General features: G+C 37.9%; 1 protein-coding gene across 6 annotated transcripts in view; it reads right to left on the bottom strand.

The window, feature by feature from the left end:
* Positions 1 to 19,157, bottom strand: part of CCDC91 (coiled-coil domain containing 91) — a 325,533-nt gene that overhangs the window by 39,744 nt on the left and 266,632 nt on the right. For 4 of the 6 annotated variants that reach the window (XM_062195013.1, XM_062195012.1, XM_062195017.1 and 1 more), the window contains one exon: positions 12,528 to 12,641. The exons of 1 other annotated variant lie outside the window; for it this stretch is intronic. In XM_062195013.1, the coding sequence (XP_062050997.1) occupies positions 12,528 to 12,641 (114 nt within the window). Of the gene's footprint in view, positions 1 to 9,219; positions 10,522 to 12,527; positions 12,642 to 19,157 lie in introns of those variants that run through there. One more of the 6 variants, XM_062195014.1, reaches the window with a different exon arrangement.

Genomic DNA, 19,157 nt, shown 5'->3' with positions numbered 1-19,157 from the left:
TGAACTTGCTACATAACAAAAAACTTATTTGGAAGAATGACTTGTGTATTTGGATACACTTTAAAGAACTGGATTTTTTTTTTTTCCACTAAATTCCTAAAAGAAGCATAACCTTTAGCAGGTTTGGCATTAGACTGTATGTCTTCAGAAATGTGTGTTAATTCTAAAGATATACTTAGGATAGTTTTTATGAAAACGAGGGAGTACCTAAAGGGTTTTGCTTCAGACATTTGTGTCACAAGACTGGAGAGGACAGAAGATCTAGATCATAGAAATAGCATAGTTAGACCAGGTCACACAACAACAAAATTTAATTATTGTCTACTTATCACTGGTCCCACATAAATAAGGTGATTTGTAATTTCATAGCCCAATTTATGTTGTATAGTATTATAAAAATCTTATTTCAAAACTTCAGTCTTTTATCATACTAGCTAATAAAGTCATGAAAATTAGGAAACCAATATGCCTACTCATTATCAAAATCAAAAGCTTTAAAACCTAGGTGTACAAAAAAAAAATTTAGGTATCTAAACCAATAATAGTCTTTATAAGTTCACATTATTGAAAAAGCTACTTCAAAATGATTTATACACTGTATGTGGTACATAACTTCACACACTGTTCCAAGTGAAGTAGGCATTTTGTATGTGCTTTGTTCACATCTTTGTACTTTGCCTAGCAGAGCATTTGGGGCTTGAAAAAGTAGTAAACATAGGCCGTGAAAAAAGAAAGGTCTACCCAAATACTGATATGGGAAACACTAAGAATCCCTAGAACACTATGGAAAATCATGTATAATGTAAGTTATTCTGGCATTGTTGAAGAGTTACTGAGGCAGATCCTATAAGCTCCCTATGTGGTTTATAGTAAGAAGTGACTTAAAATCCTCACTGTTATTTTATTCATCTTGGATTGTAATATATTAACACTGATTCTCAATTCCCATCAGTAAAACATGTACATTATTTTAGAGTTGTTTTGAGGGTGAAGTGTAGGAGGGAACTCCAAAATGTTCAAGGAAAAATTAAACTGAAATGTAAGTTTATGGGTGAGCATAGGGCGCAGTGGCTACGCTGCTGCTTGGGTCACCTACATCTCATGACAATGCCTAGGTTTAAACACTTGCTTGGCTCTCCATTCCAGCTCCCTGCTACTCTGCAGCCTGGGAAGCAGCAGAGGGTGGTTCACATCTGGGTCTCTGCAACCCTCATGGGAGACTGAGGTTGAGTTTCCTGGCTCCTGGTTTTGGTCTGGCAAAGCCACAGCTGCTGTGGGCATTTGAAGAGTGACAAGTTGATGGGAGGTCTCTCCCTGTCTCTCTGTATTTACAAGAAGTTTTTAAAAATGTAAGTATATATTTTGGTGCAACTTTTTTTTGGAAAGCCATGCATAGTATTTCCTTCTTAAAAATTTATTTACATACATAAACGGAACAGATTTCATGTGTTTCGCATATACAGTTTTAAGAACATAATGATTTCCCATCCTACCCGTATTCCTCCCACTCTCTCTCCTCCTTTTTTTAGTGAAATACTTTCAATTTACTCAATAATCACAACCTTAACCCTCCACTAAATAAATAATTCAACTAGTATTAAGTAGAAACACCACTGTTCCTCAGGAGTGTATTATAAATATTATTATTATAAATAATATATATAAATAATATATATAATTATAAATAATAATCAAATCTCAAAATATTAATTTCATATATACACACAAACACAATTTTTTTTTATAGATTTTATTTATTTGAGTGGCAGAGTTACAGACAGACATTGAGAGGCAGAGACACAGAGAAAGGTATTCTTCTGTTGGTTCACTCCCCAAATTGCTGCAATGGTCGAAGCTGTCTGATCAGAGGCCAGATGCTTCTTCCTGGTCTCCCATGCAGGTACAGGGGCCCAAGCATTTGAGCTATCTTCTGCTTTTCCAGGCCACAGCAGAGCTGGTACAATAGTTTTTCTACTCTAAATTATCTATCACAAATCAAGGAAAACATATTTGTCTTCTTGATTCTGACTGATTTCATTAAGCCAAGCCTAATGGTCTCTAGTTCCATCCATTTTGTTGTGAATGAGAGGATTTCATTCCTTTTTATGGCTGAGTAGTATTCGATCATGTGTATAGACAATGCCTTCTTCATGCAGGCATCAACTGATGGACATCTGGGTTGATGCCATATTTGAGCTATTGTGAATTGAGATACTATAAACATGGGCATACAGATGACTCATATGCATAGTATTTTCATAGTATGCATTTTCATGGACTTTAGAAGACTTTTGTATACATAATCATTTTTTAAATAATTTACCAAAAACTTTACCAGGTAAGCCTATATCCCATGAGTTTTTAATAAAGTACCATCATATATAAAGTAGGCAATACAGTATTTTGGATAATCATGGATAACTCAATGTTGATTGTTCTACATATTTTTGTAGTACAGAATATTTTATTTGAATGACTTAGATACACATTTAGGTTAGGCATTTCCAGGTATTTCTTCAATGTTGATGTCATATTCAATATAGTTTTCTGGGATTCCATACTGCTGAATTTTTCCCGAAAACAGCTTTCTTTATGAGTTCAGAATTTTCTAACCCTTTTCCAAGGTTATCTTTTATGGCTCACTCTCATGACTGATATCTATGGAAATACCTACTTCTTTTCCAAATATGGACTCAAAACAAGGCAAAATTTTCTTAAGTCTTGGGAGAAAAGAATTGCATTGGTGACTTAGGGGCTCACCGTCTTCCTGGCTGGTCCTTTTCTGTATAGGAGGACCTCACACGCTTCTGGCTGTCTTGCTTGTTGGCGTTGTAGTGGCTCTAGGAATTCCAGGCCTCACTAATGAGATTTAACTTAGTGACTGGCCACATCAGAGACGGCACAATGAAATGCTCATAGACGTGAAGTCAACACGGCAGTCAGTGTGATGTAGTGGAAAGAGAACTGGACTAAGAACAGGAAAAACCTCTTAGTTGTGCTATTTATTAGATGTCACGTCATCTCGGAAAAGGCTTAACATTTCTGTCTCTGATTTTCTGGTTTGTAAAATCAGAATATTAAAAAGGCATGTGATAAGAAGTAGATGATATCTGTTAATTATTTATAAACTTGAGGTGCTAAACAAATGTTTATTATTATGGATACTAGTATGTCAGCTCTCTTCCTGAGTTATTTTATTTTCTTCTATCTTGAGCACAATGTTTAGTCTATTAAAGGTACTCAATATTTCTTTATGGAATGAAAAATGAAGCATTTATACTGGACCTTCTGAGCACCTAGTGTAAGATGTGTGTCTGGCACTTTGGACTACTAAGTTCTTCTGAACAGCTGGAGAGCTTTGGCTGGGGAAGCACAGTGAAGGTAACTGTGGACCCTTAATAAACAGCTCAGTGGTAGACGAAGGGCCTTGTCATGTGTCTACAACTACACACACACACGAGTAAACACACACAAACATGCATGGACACATAGGAATACACATACATGAATACACACAAGCACACACAAGCAAACCATGTATATGCACACATGAACAAACTTACCACAAGTAACACAAATCAGACATACACATGAATACATATATACACACAAGTCACATACATACCATACATATATACACAAGTCACATACAAACACACATACACATGCATACAAATCATATTCAAACACACAACTGTATGTGTGTATATATATGTATATGTGGAAACATACCTGAATATACACATACACACACACATATAAACCTTTTAACTGGTAAGTGTAGCTAAAGAGTTTGTCCACATAAGAAACTAAGAAAAGATTTCTCCATCCATACTGCTCCCAGTAATCTGAGCTTCTTGAACCAAGTATTGATTAGAATATCATGAACTGAGATATTCTAGAACAGACAGCAAAAGCTTTATCAAGAATCTAGAATACATATTTCTTTATAAAAATCTTCACATATAAATTGACTCATCTCTGTAAAAGAGCAAACGCTTTTGTCTCACATAGGCTATTGTCTATCCTCTTGTTACTGTATGGCCTGGTCTACACTACAATTTCCAGTTGATGGGAAGCCAAACACCTACCTGATGACCAGCCTTCACTGCCTCCTGAATTATGTATGTTTAGCTACTGTCTGCACAGTGCACTGAGCCTTTCATAAAGTGCTGCCATGTGTTGTACTATCATTGCTTCAAGTCAGTATTTCAGCCTCACATAATTAGGTAATATAATCTTTTCCAAAACAAAACCCGAAGCTTTTTAAACACATGGTGCTCCTGGCCCTGCACAGCTGCACGTGTCTGGCAGATACCACGTATGGTGCCATTACAGCCAACAGAACGTAAACACGAATGCTTGGTATCCTGTTGTCCTTCCTGGCTTTCACCCTGCAGCTTTCATCCCTCTTTTCAGACCTATTTATGAACCTCCGTCACTGTTCCTTACTTGTCAGACTTAGCACACTCTAACTCTGGGACTTGGGGGCTAAGAGTATCTATTATTTTCATTAATAGACTCTCTTGCTTAAATAACATCCTTTGATGAGTGTCTGCGACCTAGGAAATGCTCTCTACATAGCAGCTTTCATCATCACTGTCATCATCTTTTCCACTTTTGTGCCTCTGCTTGGTTACTGTTTCCTCTAGGTCTGGTCTCTGGTTTGCCTTCTTAATTAGTTCTCACCATAAAAAAACTTGAGCATCTCAACACCTATGCCTTCAGTGACAGCACCCCCATCAGGTGTGCTAATTCTTGACTGCCATATCCTAGGACTGATTTACCTTTAGTGTGAATCAAGCACTTAAGGGGAATACATTCTAATAATAAGGGTAGCCACTGTAATAACTCAAGAAGTGAACATGTAGATGAGCATTCTAAATAATTACAGGAGAACAAAGATAAAGATTTCTTAGGTATTAAATGACCCCAAAGGAAGTCTTTATATCTGCTATAGTTTGGTATGGAACTTTTGTCATTTTTAACAAAACCTCTATCCCCAAACTAATGTAAACAGATTACATTAACTGCTGTAGCAATGTTAAGTGTATAAATAGATATTTTAATTATAAACTGGAGCATATGTTATATACTCTGTTATAGAAGTAACAGGGTTTAATCTGTTCTGTGATGTCTGAATAATGGCCCTTAATCTCATTGAACTGTATCTTGAAGGTCTTCTTTATTATCCCGCTACTTAGATGGCAATGACCAATGCATTTGCCTCACCAAAGAATGTGATAATTCAGACGTGATTAAATCCTGTTCAAGTTATTCCTATGCAGCTGAGATGAGCAAAACAAAGAGGAATAACGATTGTTAAATATAAAATGGGAGATAAAATAAATTTAGTTTTAAAGTATAGTTTATGGAATAAGTTTTCTGAGTTTAAAATACAAACACTGTACATAAGTGCTTAGATCATACTATAGAACCTTTCAAAATCTACTTATTTCATTGTTTATTAACCTTTCTTCTAAACCAAATTTTCCACTTACTTGTAAGAGAGAAGGCTAATTTTATGAGCTGGTTGAAACATCATTGTGCAAAATGGTTTGTAGTGCTTATTTTTTTTTTCATCCAAATACTTTTCTACTTGTTTTTGAGGTATCTGTGATAAGTGACAATGTACAGATTCGAAGGTAATTTTTTGATGGCTTAAATTAAAATACAGGTTATGCAGAGTGCAGTAAATTTCCTTTGTCATGTAAAAATGAGGCAGAACTCCAAGCACAGGCAACAACTAGTGGTGAGGAAGATGTAGTTCTCATTTTCATATCCTGTGGTTAGGTTACAGCATTTTAAAATATGAGACCCAAATTATATGGGCTCATGTTTAGACTACAAGTGGTGAATTGCTCCTGTGCTATTTCTTGAATACACAGTAGATTCTGCCCCAGGTTGAACAGAATCAAGATTAATTTGTTAGGATGAGAAAGGAACAGAAGGTTTGGAAATGGCAGAAAAGTGCCATTTTTGTTTCTGTAGCATGTAGAAATAATGTATAAAATAGTTATGGTACAACCAACTGATACAGAGTTAAACACCCATTAGGATATCAAGGAAAATAAGATTCAGAATCTGAACAGAATTTGAGACCTGTAAGAAACCTGGGAGATCAGCTGGCTGAACATGTGTATTAAGATGAGAACAGTGAAGCACAATTAGCTATTACATAAGTTGTCCAGAAATCATGCTTAATGCAAGTAACTGACCAGGAACTCAAGAAAAATCATTTTAATTAAATACTATCACTTAATCATTTGACATGCAAACATCCAACAATGCTGTAGCAAAACTGGATTAAAAGAGTACCTTTGTTTATTTTTTAAATGCTTTATTTCTTCAAAAAAATTTTTTTTCATCCTCTAGATGGGAAAGGCAGAGACAGAAATAGAAATCTCCCAGAGGGTGCTTTACTTGCCAACTACTCGCCATAGACACGGCTGAGCCAGGCCAAAGTCATGGGCCAAGGACTCAATATGGCTTGACTTGAGTGTCAGGGACCCAAGTACTTGAGCCATCACCTGCTGCTTCCTAGGGTGCTCATTAGCAAGAAGCACAACTTGGAAGCACAGCTGGGACTTGGACCCAAACACTCCAATACGGGATGCAGGCATCCCAAATGGCAGCATAACCGCTGTGCCAAACGGCCACACCCACCCCAAATGTGTCCTTTTATCATTAAGAAGTTCTGACAATGCCTTGACCACAAAACCTTTCAAGTGAAGATAATTGTTCCTCACTCCTCTCTAAAAATCCAAATTACAAGAATCCTCTAAAGTGAAGGTTATTTTCCTGGAGGTGATGTAGAAAACACAGGCCATAATTCTGGTTCTTAAGAGGAAAAAAAAATAATCCTTTATTACATTTGGATGGGATTTTATTTTTTAGGAATCACTGCTTGGCTGTGAGTGGTTGTTGCTTTCTGGATGTTATTCACTCTTCCTCCCTCATAGCTAGCTCATGTGTAACAGTCTTAGTTTGTGGGATAGGCTGGGACTTGTCATTCCAATTCCAGGGCTATAGGTCATTACAAACCACAAATCCTCCCTATGGAGGTGTCAGGGATGTGGCCTTTCCCGTCTCACTTTTCTGCATTCTCTTTTATACAAAATAAAGTTTATGGCACTGATGAGTAGATCTAATGTATTATAATGCCATACACGACGATTCATACAGAGTGAGAAATCTTTTCCAGGATAGCACCCAAGGGATTTCAGCTGTCCAGTTACACCAGAGCATCACCAAAGAATAAAGAATGTTAAAGGGTTGAGAGAAAGAAATTTTCCCTACAAGATGATTTTGAAGATTCTAGAATGGAGGTTGGCAAACTTTTTGAAGAAACAGATGTTAAATATTTAAATTATAATGGCCCAGTTCTGTCACCACTGTGCAGCTCTGTGGCTGCAGCATGAACCCAGCCAGGGGGAAACTACAGAAGTGAATGGACATGGCTACATCTGTCAATAAAACTTTATTTACAAAAGAAGGCAACGGGCTGTATTTTACCTTTGGGTTGTATTTTACAAGCCCTGATGTACTATTTGTAGGGATTTGAGAGAGTTTGAAGGCAAAATTTAAATTTCCATAATTAAATAGAATGGTCTTTCAATGCAAATCCCTGTATTTGCAAATGCCTAGCTGATATTCAAATGCATTTTAAAATCTCTTTGGGTTTCCTGTTTACCTTGTCTTCCATGTTATATAAATCACAGTGAAGTCCAAACAGTTCTTTCCAATACTATGGAAAAATAAGGAGAGCTGAACCGGCAGGCTGATACTTTCCCAGCCCACACTAAATTTGTGAAATCAGTTTAATAACATGTGTGGAGGGGTGCCTAGGAAGATGTTACAGAAACATTTTAACAAAGACTGTCAGAATACTTAGTAGATTTTTTTTTTAAATCCTGGAACTGATTCATTATTAATTCATCATTAATTTGACATTTTTCTCCGGTTGATCATTAAAGAGGTCTCCTTTGTGGATGAAGTTCAGTTATGATCATAACTTGGACTAACAGTACAGATAGTATGTGAAAGAGTAAACAATTTAGGATACACTTTGAGAACAAATTAGGAGTCACTAAATTAGTGCACGGATAGGGAGCACCACTGTCTTGTCTGGGAAGTGATAATAATGAATAGCATTATTTTAAAAATTTACTGAGATATCTATTGCTTAGAAGTGTAAGAACTGGTAAATGGATAGTACTAACTTAAAGTTAAAACTCCTGACTCAGTGGAATTGTAATTTTCATTGTAGTATAATTCAGAGTATAGTCGTGTTAAGGGCTGGATAACTGATTAAAAACTTAACTGATTTCAGATACACAGAAAAATATATGGTGATTTATGATTTCACAGTATTTTATATTGTTGGATGATTTTCAAATTATTTGAAAATTTAAGTGTTCTGAATGTCTCACTATATTTCTCTGTCTTCTGATAGCAAAGGACTAAAGGCAGAGACGTAGGGGAAAAAAACACTTTAGATTTCACACTTTAGGGAATCTGTTGAGGGCATGAAGGTGTCAAGGAACCATACCCAAACAAAGAAAAGATTGTTGTGGACAAGAGATGCACACAGCAGCACCTAGCATTAGATGTCTTAGGCAGGAAGATGACTTCACAGAGTGGAATGGAAGCCCGGGTGGACACAGGGTCTCTATGGTTTTAGAGGTGTTTATGTTGAAAATTTCAAGCTCTCTAGATTTAAAAAAAAAAAAAAAAGCTGGAGAAGGGAATGGAAAATTTTTGTCCTGGAATCAAATTCTTTACGGATGCAGAGAGAACTCCATCTTAAAAAGGACAGAGTAGAGATGAGTTGCTTAAAGTAGTCTTTTTGGAAAGCGGAAGATTATAAATGTTCTAAAAAAGTTGTTTCTTCTAAGCATTAGTTTATAAGCTCTGAGACATCGTTTGTGAACATTTTTCAAGCCTCAAGATATTAATAAAAATTAACTTGAAACCCTGAGATCTGATTTTGGAAAGAAGAAGAACATAAAATCTTAATTTTATAAAGTTAAATAAAACAGAGGTTTGGTAATTAGTCAGTGATTTTCATTTCAGATATTTTATCCACTTTCCTTTTTATAGCTTTTCTGTCTGGAGAGATAGAAAGATTCAAATAGTAAAACAATACGTGCTATTAATAAAACTCCAAAACTTTGAGATGGAAGTCATAAATTCCCTACAAGTATTCTGATTTAATCAGTTTTAATCATCTGTGAATTGGTAACAGGAGTGGAATAAAATTTTACAGTTCACACTGTAAACTTTAGAGGAGAGAGAATGCCAAACACTAGCATGAGAAGCATAATTACAAAAAATAATGCTACCAGACGTTTCTGGGTTTTTAAAAAATAATGTGAAGGTGGTAAAAATCACAGATTTTATAGAGTCTGTGGATCAGCGTGTTATTCGGGAACATGTACTAACCCTTAATGGCTGCACAGGTAGGTATCAATTAACTGTCATTTATGGAAAAGGAAGTAAGCATGTAGAAGTGCAGCTCTGGTGCAGCCAAGACCTATTGTCAGGATTTTACTGTTAAGGGACATCTATACATGTGATAACTAGTTTATCTGATCAGTACAAACATGTCCCAGTCCGTCAGCAGGATTTGCCAGAACACACAGTTGTTTCTCTTCAGGGGTTAAAGTGCCTTCCACGTGGACCAGATGAAAAGGTGGTTCTTACTCTTACTCTTCAAGCATTTCAATGGTACCTGCATTACTCTCTCTGGTAGAAACGTGGTATGATTTAATAACTGTTTTAGGAAAAGTCTTCCATGTTGATCACAGAAGTGTTACTCTAAAATATGGGTTTGATTGGCTAAATGATACCTTGTTCAGGTTTAGAGCTCAAATAAGGTTTAGCCATGCATCATTAAAATGTGGAAATGACCTAAATGTCCACTGCCATGACAGTCGATAGAGAAAATGTGATGTACTGCAAAGTGGCCTTCAGGACATACGCCAGGTGTAACAAGGCAGTCGGAACGACACATATTACACAATTCCACTGTCTGAAGCATCTGAAGTCATCAAATTCATAGAATCAAAGAGTCAGGTGTTGGCCGCCAGGGATGGGGACGAAAACAGGAGTCACGCACTAGACAGCTCACAAAGGCTGCAGTCAAGCTGAGCACCATAGGCCTCCCTCTGTGCTGAGAGGAGCTCTCCCGGTCAGTGGTCTCTCCACAGTAAAGAAGATACTCCCTCCCCCTCCCCCAAATAAAAAGGGACGTGGCCACAGAAGTCTTGAATGAATTTCACTCTATCTTCACTCACTGCTGGATACTTTAAGACAAGCTTTTCCCAGGCAGAGATGGTAACAGGCGTTTTCTGTGAACCCACTGCTCCCTGGGAAGCCAACTGACTGGGTGGCACAGGCTTGTGTCTTCACAGAGTTAGGCCCTCAGGAACACGGTAGGCTGAAAATGCAGTGACTCCCCTGAGGCAAGATGCGCAGACTGAATCCCACGCAGAAGGCCTCTGTGGATGGCTGCTGTGCCTGGAAAGATGACTTAGCATCACTTTCTTTGACAAATGCTCCTGTGTTGAGACATGGTGGTAGTCTCTGGGGGTGGGGGTTTTCTCCGAGTCTTATAAAGTCTGACTTCGAGGTGAGAGTACAGGACTACTGTGGTATCACGCCCAATGAGCAGCACACTTCTTGGCTACCAACTGCATGACAGTATCTTGTATCTTCAATTTACCTTGCCATTTCACTAATTAGACATTGCATGTCTAATTTCTTCATGTGTTCTGTTCTTACTTAGAGAACTTTTACATTATATGACGCATATGTTTATAATATGTATTTACACACATAGTACATGACAGTGTTTAATTATATAACACATATACTTCAACTGATAAAGCATACTAAATTTGTGAGAACTTTAAGCGCTGTATATTACAGAGATTACATTAAACATTTTAAGTATATTTTATCTTATGTATTACTGAAGATTAAAGACTGTGGATAAAAAAACACAGTGTTTGTCCCAACAGATTGAGCTACTGCTCAGATTCCCATGTACTGGAATGATGTGCCTTCTGCCAAGCTCCAATAGGTACTCTGATTTCTGATAGCCATATTCTGAGCTACGGCTGTGAAATGAAACCACGGCAGAGCAACCTTAATCTAACTGTAATGTAGTCCACTGGAACCATAGCTGGGTTAAATGCAGGCAGGAAGCTTAAAAGTTACTTGCAAATTTGTAAAAAGCTGGATGAAAAAAAAAAATCCCTAAAAATCTGAACTGCCTACCATCTTTGAGTAGAGGTTAAAGGGAAATGATATAGGCCATTTCTAAGACTTTAGCAATAACTATTGTTTTCTGTTGACAGATGGGATTTCGAGTTAGACATAGCGAACAGAACATACTGTTAAATAAGAGAATAACAATTTGGGACATGCTCAATCGGACTTGCCCCAAATGGTGGAGTTAGAAACGTACCAGGGGATTCCAATACAATCCTATCAAGGTGGCATGTACCAATGCCATCTCACTAGTCCAAGTGATCAATTTCAGTTCACAGTTGATCACACTGATAGGTCTAAGAGTCAAAGGGATCACACAAACAAGACTAGTGTCTGCTAATACTGAGAGAATCAAAAAGGGAGAGAACGACCAACATGGTAAGCAGGATACACAGCAGACTCATAGAATGGTAGATGTCCTAAATAGCACTCTGGCCTCAGAATCAGCCCTTAAGGCATTCGGATCTGGCTGAAGAGCCCATGAGAGTATTGTAGGCATGGAAAGCCAAGACACTCTGGAAAAAACAACAAAAAGAAGATGACGACCTAAATGAAAGATCTCTGTGAGTGAGATCCCAGTGGAAAGAACGGGGCCATCAAAGAAGGAGGTACCTTTCTCTGAAAGAAGGAGAGAGCTTCCACTTTGACTACGACCCTGTCGGAATAAGATCGAAGTCGGCAAACTCTAAAGGCTTCCATAGCCTCAGCAACTCATGACTAGAGCCTAGGGAGATTACTGATGCCATAAACAAGAGTGTCAAATTGTTAAGTCAACAACAGGAGTCACTGTGTACTTACTTCTCAGGTGGGATCTGTCCTCAATGTGTTGTCCAATGTGAAGTAATGCTATAACTAGTACTGAAACAGTATTTTACACTTTGTGTTTCTGTGTGGGTGCAAACTGATGAAATCTTAATATATACTAAATTGATCTTCTGTATATAAAGATAACTGAAAATAAATCTTGATGTGAATGGAATGGGAGAGGGAGCGGGAGATGGGAGGGGTGCGAGTGGGAGGGAAATTATGGGGGGGTGAAAGCCATTGTAATCCATAAACTGTACTTTGGAAATTTATATTTACTAAATATAAAAAAAAATAACATCAGATGGAGATTCCTAAACCAAATTGACAATGGATATTTGTAATACTTTTAAGTTTGCAAGTGTCTAAAAACTTCATGTTACCGTACGGAAGCCATGGGTGGGGTTTACGGAAGCACAAATTAGACCTCCTGAGTACCTACTCACCCTCTTCTGTTCTTTGACATACTCTATCAGTTCCTCCCTTGCTCTTCTCACTGCCTCTTCCACAGCCTTTTCACTTCGCTTCTGCTCCTCCATTATTGCTTCCTTAACAGTTTCCTGTTGGTGGGAAGGGGACAGCCAGTCAGGGAGTTAAGCACTGTGGCATTTTATACCTGTCCACTTTAAATACACGGAAAATCCTCTGCAGTGTGTCAGAGTGCACTCTGTTCAGAGTGTACCTTTCAACAGGAATAAGCACTTAGAAAATCTTCTCGGATCTGTTGGAGGTTTCATAGTGCTCCTTTTCCTAAGCTGAGTGCAAGGGAAAAGGAATGGAATAAGCCGTGTACTGCTGGGAGCGCCTGACGGGCTCCAGTAGCTTCCTCACCGACCTCTCACTTGATGTTTACATGATTGATGGCCTTCCTGTACTTTGCACTGTCCACATAAGACTTCCAACTCATGTTTATTCTTCCAAGAACACCCGAATGCTCTAGCTGTTTTATTCACGTTTAATTTTGCCATCATACAATAATCAAGTGTGGTCTGGGTGGGAAGATTTACAGCTAGCTTAGTCCTCTTGCCAGGTTCAGATGTTAAGAGCTGGACATCATGAAAAAGAGGTAAAAATACCACCCTGTGTGCTAATATTTGAAGTGAGAGCTCCAGGGAGGAAGCTGGTTCTCCCCATTTCACTGAAATAGTAACCAGGTATCTAGGAGATTCCAAACTCCAGATCAAGGGGAAGAAGGCTGAAATTCTGGAAAAAAAGAAAAAAATCAGCACTCTAAAGAAGTAGTGTTTTCTGTAAGCAAAGTATTTAATGCAATGGAATAAATATCAAAAACCACAATTCTTTAACTTACTGATGTAAATACCAACTGCAGTCAGTTGCAAAATACCTTGATGTTTCTCAGAAAAACGAAGCAGTTTTCAAAAAGTTTGTGGAAAATCTACATGATGGAAAAACTATGTATGGATTTCTTAAAAAAAAAAAGCACCCAAAGAAAGTTATCCTTTAATTCCATTTTCCCATGAATTTTCTCAAGTCACATTGCATTTCCTTCCAACCCTTGAGAAGTCTTTACTATGTGGTGTGTGTTTATTTTCATTTAGTTTTGCCCAACTCATTTCAGACACAAACCCTGAAAATAAAAAATAACATAGGAGCATGAGGCAGTATGCTTATAAATACAAACTTGGATGTAAAAGGGGATGGAACACAAATGCATATTTTAACTGGCATTCTTTACTTAGAATACATTTAGAATATTTTTAAGCCAATAGATGTTCTTTAACAATTTCCACTCCATTACAGGGATGCATAGATATTTAACGATGTTTATTCATGTGAATTTTATTTAAAAGAGTTACAGAAAAGCAGAGGCAGAGGTAGAGAGAGAGAGACAGAGGTCTTCCATCAACTGGTTCACTCCTCAAATGGCAGCAACAGCCAGAGCTGAGCCAATCTGAAGTCACGAGCTACTCCCGGGTTTCCTATGTGGGTGCAGGGGCCCAAGGACTTGGGCTGTCCGCTACTGCTTTGCCTGGCCACAGCAGAGAGCTCGATCAGAAGTGGAGTACCCACGTCTCAAACCAATGCCCATATGGAATGCCTGACGGCCCTTATTTTTAGGTTTTTTTTTTTTCCCCCCCAAAGAAACCTTTTATTTAAAGAGTACAAATTTCCTAAGTACAACTCCAGGTATATAGTGATTCTTTCCACCATACCCGCCCTTGCACCTCCATACCCACCCCACCTCTTCCTTTCTCTTCCATTCCCAGTCCCATTCTCCATTAAGATTCATTTTCAATTAACTTTATACATAGAAGACCAACTGTATACTAAGTAAAGAGTTCAACAATTTGTACACACACACAAAATATAAAAAATGAGAATAAGTTTTACAGTTAATTCTTATAGTATAGCTCATTAAGGACAGAGGTCCTACATGGAGAGTAAGTGCACAGTGACTCCTGTTGTTAATTTAACAATTAACATTCTTATTTATGATGTCAGTTATCACCACAGGCTGCTGACATTAGCTGCCAAGGCTATGGAAGCCTTTTAAGTCCACAATCTCCAATCTCTTTGAGTATTTAGACAAGGTGAAAAGCAAAGTGGAAATGTTCTCCTCCCTTCAGAGAAAAGCACATCCTTCGATGCCCTTTTGTTTCCACTGGGGTCTCATTCACAGAGATCCTTGCTGTAGAACATTTTTTTTTGCCACAGTGTCTTGGCTTTCCATGCCTGAAATGCTCTCATAGGCTTTTCAAACAGACCAGAATGCCTGATGGGCTGATTCTGAGGTCAGAGTGCTATTTAGAGTGACTGTCACTCTATGAGTGTGCTGTGTAGACTGCTTCTCATGTTGAAACATTATCTTTTTAAATTCTATCTATTATTATTACCAGACATTTCATCTTATTGATATGATCCCTTTAACACTTACAATGGCAGTTTTACCACCGAGCTTAATAAGATTTGGAGTCCCATGGTGAATTTTTAGCTGTACCCTTAGAATTAAGTCTGTAGAATCAATACAGCTTTACATTTACAAATTTCCTCCTCCCTCTCTTATTCCCACTCTTAATTTTTACTGGGATCTATTTTCAATGGACTTGATACACATATGATTAATTCCATGTTAAGTACAGTCTTAAACCAATGGTATTAAGAAAAAAAAACACAAAAAACTGTTCTTTGACAGTCAAAACGAGCTGCTCAAGTCACTGCTTCTCAAGTATTGATTTCACTTCTACAGGTTTCCTCTTATGTGCTCAGTTAATTATTGCAGATCAGAGAGAATGTATGGTATCTGTCCATTTCTAACTGGCTGATTTCACTATGATGTTTTCCACATTTATTCATTTTGTTGCAAATGACTGGATTTCATTTTTTTTTTTACTGCCATGTAGTATTACATAGAGTACATATCCCATAATTTCTTTATCCAGTCTTCAGCTGATAGGCATTTAGGTTGATTCCAGGTCTTAGCTATTGTGAATTGAGCTACAATAAACATAGGAGTACAGATAACACTTTTATTTACTGATTTCATTTCCCTTGGGTAAATTCTCAGGAGTGTGATGGCTGGGTGGTATGGTAGGACTAGATTCAGATTTCTGAGGTATCTATACTGTCTTCCATACTGGTTTTACTAGTTTACATTCCCACCAACAGTAGATTAGGGTACCTTTTTCCCCACATCCCCACCAGCATTTATTGTTTGCTGCTTTCTGTATGAAAGCCATTCTAACTGCGGTAACAAGAAACCTCATTGTGGTTTTGATTTGAATTTCCCTGACGGCTAGTGATCCTGAGCATTTTTTCATGTGTCTGTTGGCCATTTGGATTTCCTCTTTTGAAAACCTTTGTTTAAGTCCTTTGCCCATTACTTAACTGGGTCGTTTGTTTTATAGTTGTGGAGTTTTTTGATCTCTTTATATATTCTAATTATTAATCCTTTATCAGTGGCATAGTTTCAAATAATTTCTCAGATTCTGTAGGTTGATTCTTCACCTTCCTGTTTCTTTGGCAATACAAAAGCTTCTGAATTTGATGTAATCCCACTTGTTGATTTCTGGCTTGGATTGTCTGTGCTTCTGGGGTCTTTTTGAGGAAATCTTTGCCTGTGCCAATATCTTCCAGAGTTTCCCCAATGTTCTCTAATAATTTGATGGTATCAGATCATAGATTTAGGTCTTTTATCCATTTTGAATTGATTTTTGTGTAAGTTGTAAGGTAGGGGTACTGTTTCATACTTCTGCATGTGGAAAGCCAGTGTTCCCAGCAAAATTACTCTAAGGATTGGTGTTTGCTCCTTGGTTGAATATAAGTTGGCTGTAGATGCTTGGATAGATTTCTGGTGTTTCTATTCTGTCACATTGGTCTAAACATCTGTTTCTGTACCTGTACCAGGCTGTTTTGATTATAACTGCCTTGTAATATGTCTTGAAATCTGGTATTGTGATGCTCCTGGCTTTGTTTTTGTTGTTTAAGATTGCTTTAGCTACTCAAGGTCTCCTGTGTTTCCATATGGATTTCAGCAGTTTTTCTACATTTGAGAAGAATGTCTTTTGTAATTTGATTGGTATCGCATTGAATCTGTAAATTGCCCTTGGAATAATGGATATTTTGATGATATTGATCCTTCCAATCCATGAATATATAAGTTTTTTTTCCATTTTTTGTGTCGTCTTCTATTTCTTTATTTAATGTTTTGTAATTCTCATTGTAGATATCTTTGACATCCTTGGTTAAATTTATTCAAAGATAATTGATTTTTTTTTTTTGAGCTATTGTGAGTGGGATCAATCCTAGAAGTTCTTTTTCAGCTTTGGCATTGTCTTTGTATGCAAAGGCTGTTGATCTTTGTGTGTTGATTTTATATCCTGCCATTTTACCAAACTCTTCTATGAGTTCCAATAGTCTGATGGTGGAGTCTTTGGATCCCCTCTATATAGAATCATGTCAGGTGCAAATAGGGATGGTTTGATTTACTCTTTCCCAATTTCAATCCCTTTCTTTTTCTTGCCTAATGTCTCTGGCTAAAACTTCCAGGACTATATTGAATAGCAATGATGAGAATGAGCATCCTTGTCTAGTTCCAGATCTAAGTGGGAATGCTGCCAACTTTTCCCCATTCAATAGGATGCTGGCCATAGGTTTGTCATAAATTGCCTTGATTGTGTTAAGGAATGTTTCTTCTAAATCCAATTTGAGTTTTCATCATGAAAGGATGTTGCATTTTATCACATGCTTTCTCTGCATCTATTGAGATAATCATATGGTTTTTGTTCTTCATTTTGTTGATGTGACATATCACACTGATTGATTTGCGAATATAGACCCATCCTGCATACCAGAGATAAATCTGACTTGGTCTGGGTGAATGATCTGTCTGATATGTCGTTGATGTTGATTAACTCTACTGTTTCTTGTTGATTTTCTGGTTGATCTGTCCATTGATGAAAGCGGGGTACTGAAGTCTCCCATTACTATTGTATTTCAGTCTATATCTCCCTTTAAATCACTTAATATTTCTTTTAGATAGCCAGATGCCCTGTAATTAGATCTTGTACATTTATAATAATCACATCTTCCTGTTGAATTGATCCATTAATCATTACATAGTGCCTTTCTTTGTGTCATTTAACATTTTGTGTAGAAGCTATTTTGTCAGGTATTAGGATGGCCACACCAGCTTGTTTTTGGTTCATGCTATCATAGATTATCTTTTACCATCCTTTCACTTTCAGTCTGCATGCATCTTTGTTGGTAAAAGATGCTTCTTGTAGGCAGCAAATAGATGGGTTTTCTTTTTTAATCCATTCAGCCAATGTGTATCTTTTAACTGGAGAGCTGAGACCATTTGCACTCAGGGTGACTATTGTTAAGTATTGACTTTGCTCTGCTATGTTTCCATAAATACTCCTAATGTTGTACTTTGGATTTCCTTTCTAATTTACTGGGTGAATTTCTGCATTCATGTTCTTTTGTAGTGATGTTCCTGTTACTGTATTCTGTGTGTAGCATATCCTTGAGCATCTTTTATAGGGCTGGATGAGTAGTTAAAAAATCATTTAATTTCTGTTTGTTATGGAGGCTCTTGATTTCTCTTTCATTCAAAAATGAGATCATTGCAGGGTACAGTATTTTTCTCTTAAGACTTGGAATAAGCCGGCGCCGCGGCTCACTAGGCTAATCCTCCGCCTTGCGGCGCCGGCACACCGGGTTCTAGTCCCGGTCGGGGCACCGATCCTGTCCCGGTTGCCCCTCTTCCAGGCCAGCTCTCTGCTGTGGCCAGGGAGTGCAGTGGAGGATGGCCCAAGTGCTTGGGCCCTGCACCCCATGGGAGACCAGGAGAAGCACCTGGCTCCTGCCATCGGATCAGCGCGATGCACAGGTCGCAGCGCGCCTACCGCGGCGGCCATTGGAGGGTGAACCAACGGCAAAAGGAAGACCTTTCTCTCTGTCTCTCTCTCTCACTATCCACTCTGCCTGTCAAAAAAAAAAAAAAAAAAAGACTTGGAATATATCTCGCCATTCTCTCCTTTCCTGTAGGGTTTTTGATGAGACGTCTGTAGTGATTCTAATTGGGTTTCTTTTTTTTTAATGCATATGTATATTTTTTATTTAATAAATGTGAATTTACAAAGTGCAACTTCTGTATTGTTGTGGCTCCCCCCCCAACCTCACTCCCTCCCCCTCTTCCTCTCCCATCCCGCCCTTTATCGAGTTTCATTTTCAATTGCCTTCATATACTGAAGATCAACTTAGTATATACTAAGCAAGGATTTCAACAGGCTGCACTCACACAACCACACTAGGTATAGGGTACTGTTCAACTAGTAGTGTTTTTACGTTTCATAGTAAAACACATTAAGGACAGAGATGCTACATGGGGAGCATGTACCCAGTGACTCCCGTTGTTGATTTAACAATTGGCACTCTTATTTATGGCGTCAGCAATCACCTGAGACTCTTGCTATGAGCTGTCTAGGCTATGGAAGCCCCTTGAGTTCACCGACTCGGAACTTGTTGAGTCAAGGCCGTACCACAGTGGAGGTTCCTTCCTCCCTGCAGAGAAAGGCGCCTCTCTCCTTGATGGCCTGTTCCTTCTGCTGGGG

The sequence above is a fragment of the Lepus europaeus genome, chromosome 6 (assembly GCF_033115175.1).
Source record: "Lepus europaeus isolate LE1 chromosome 6, mLepTim1.pri, whole genome shotgun sequence".
In the NCBI taxonomy this organism is placed as follows: domain Eukaryota; kingdom Metazoa; phylum Chordata; class Mammalia; order Lagomorpha; family Leporidae; genus Lepus; species Lepus europaeus.
This window is presented reverse-complemented; position numbering and strand designations above follow the sequence as displayed.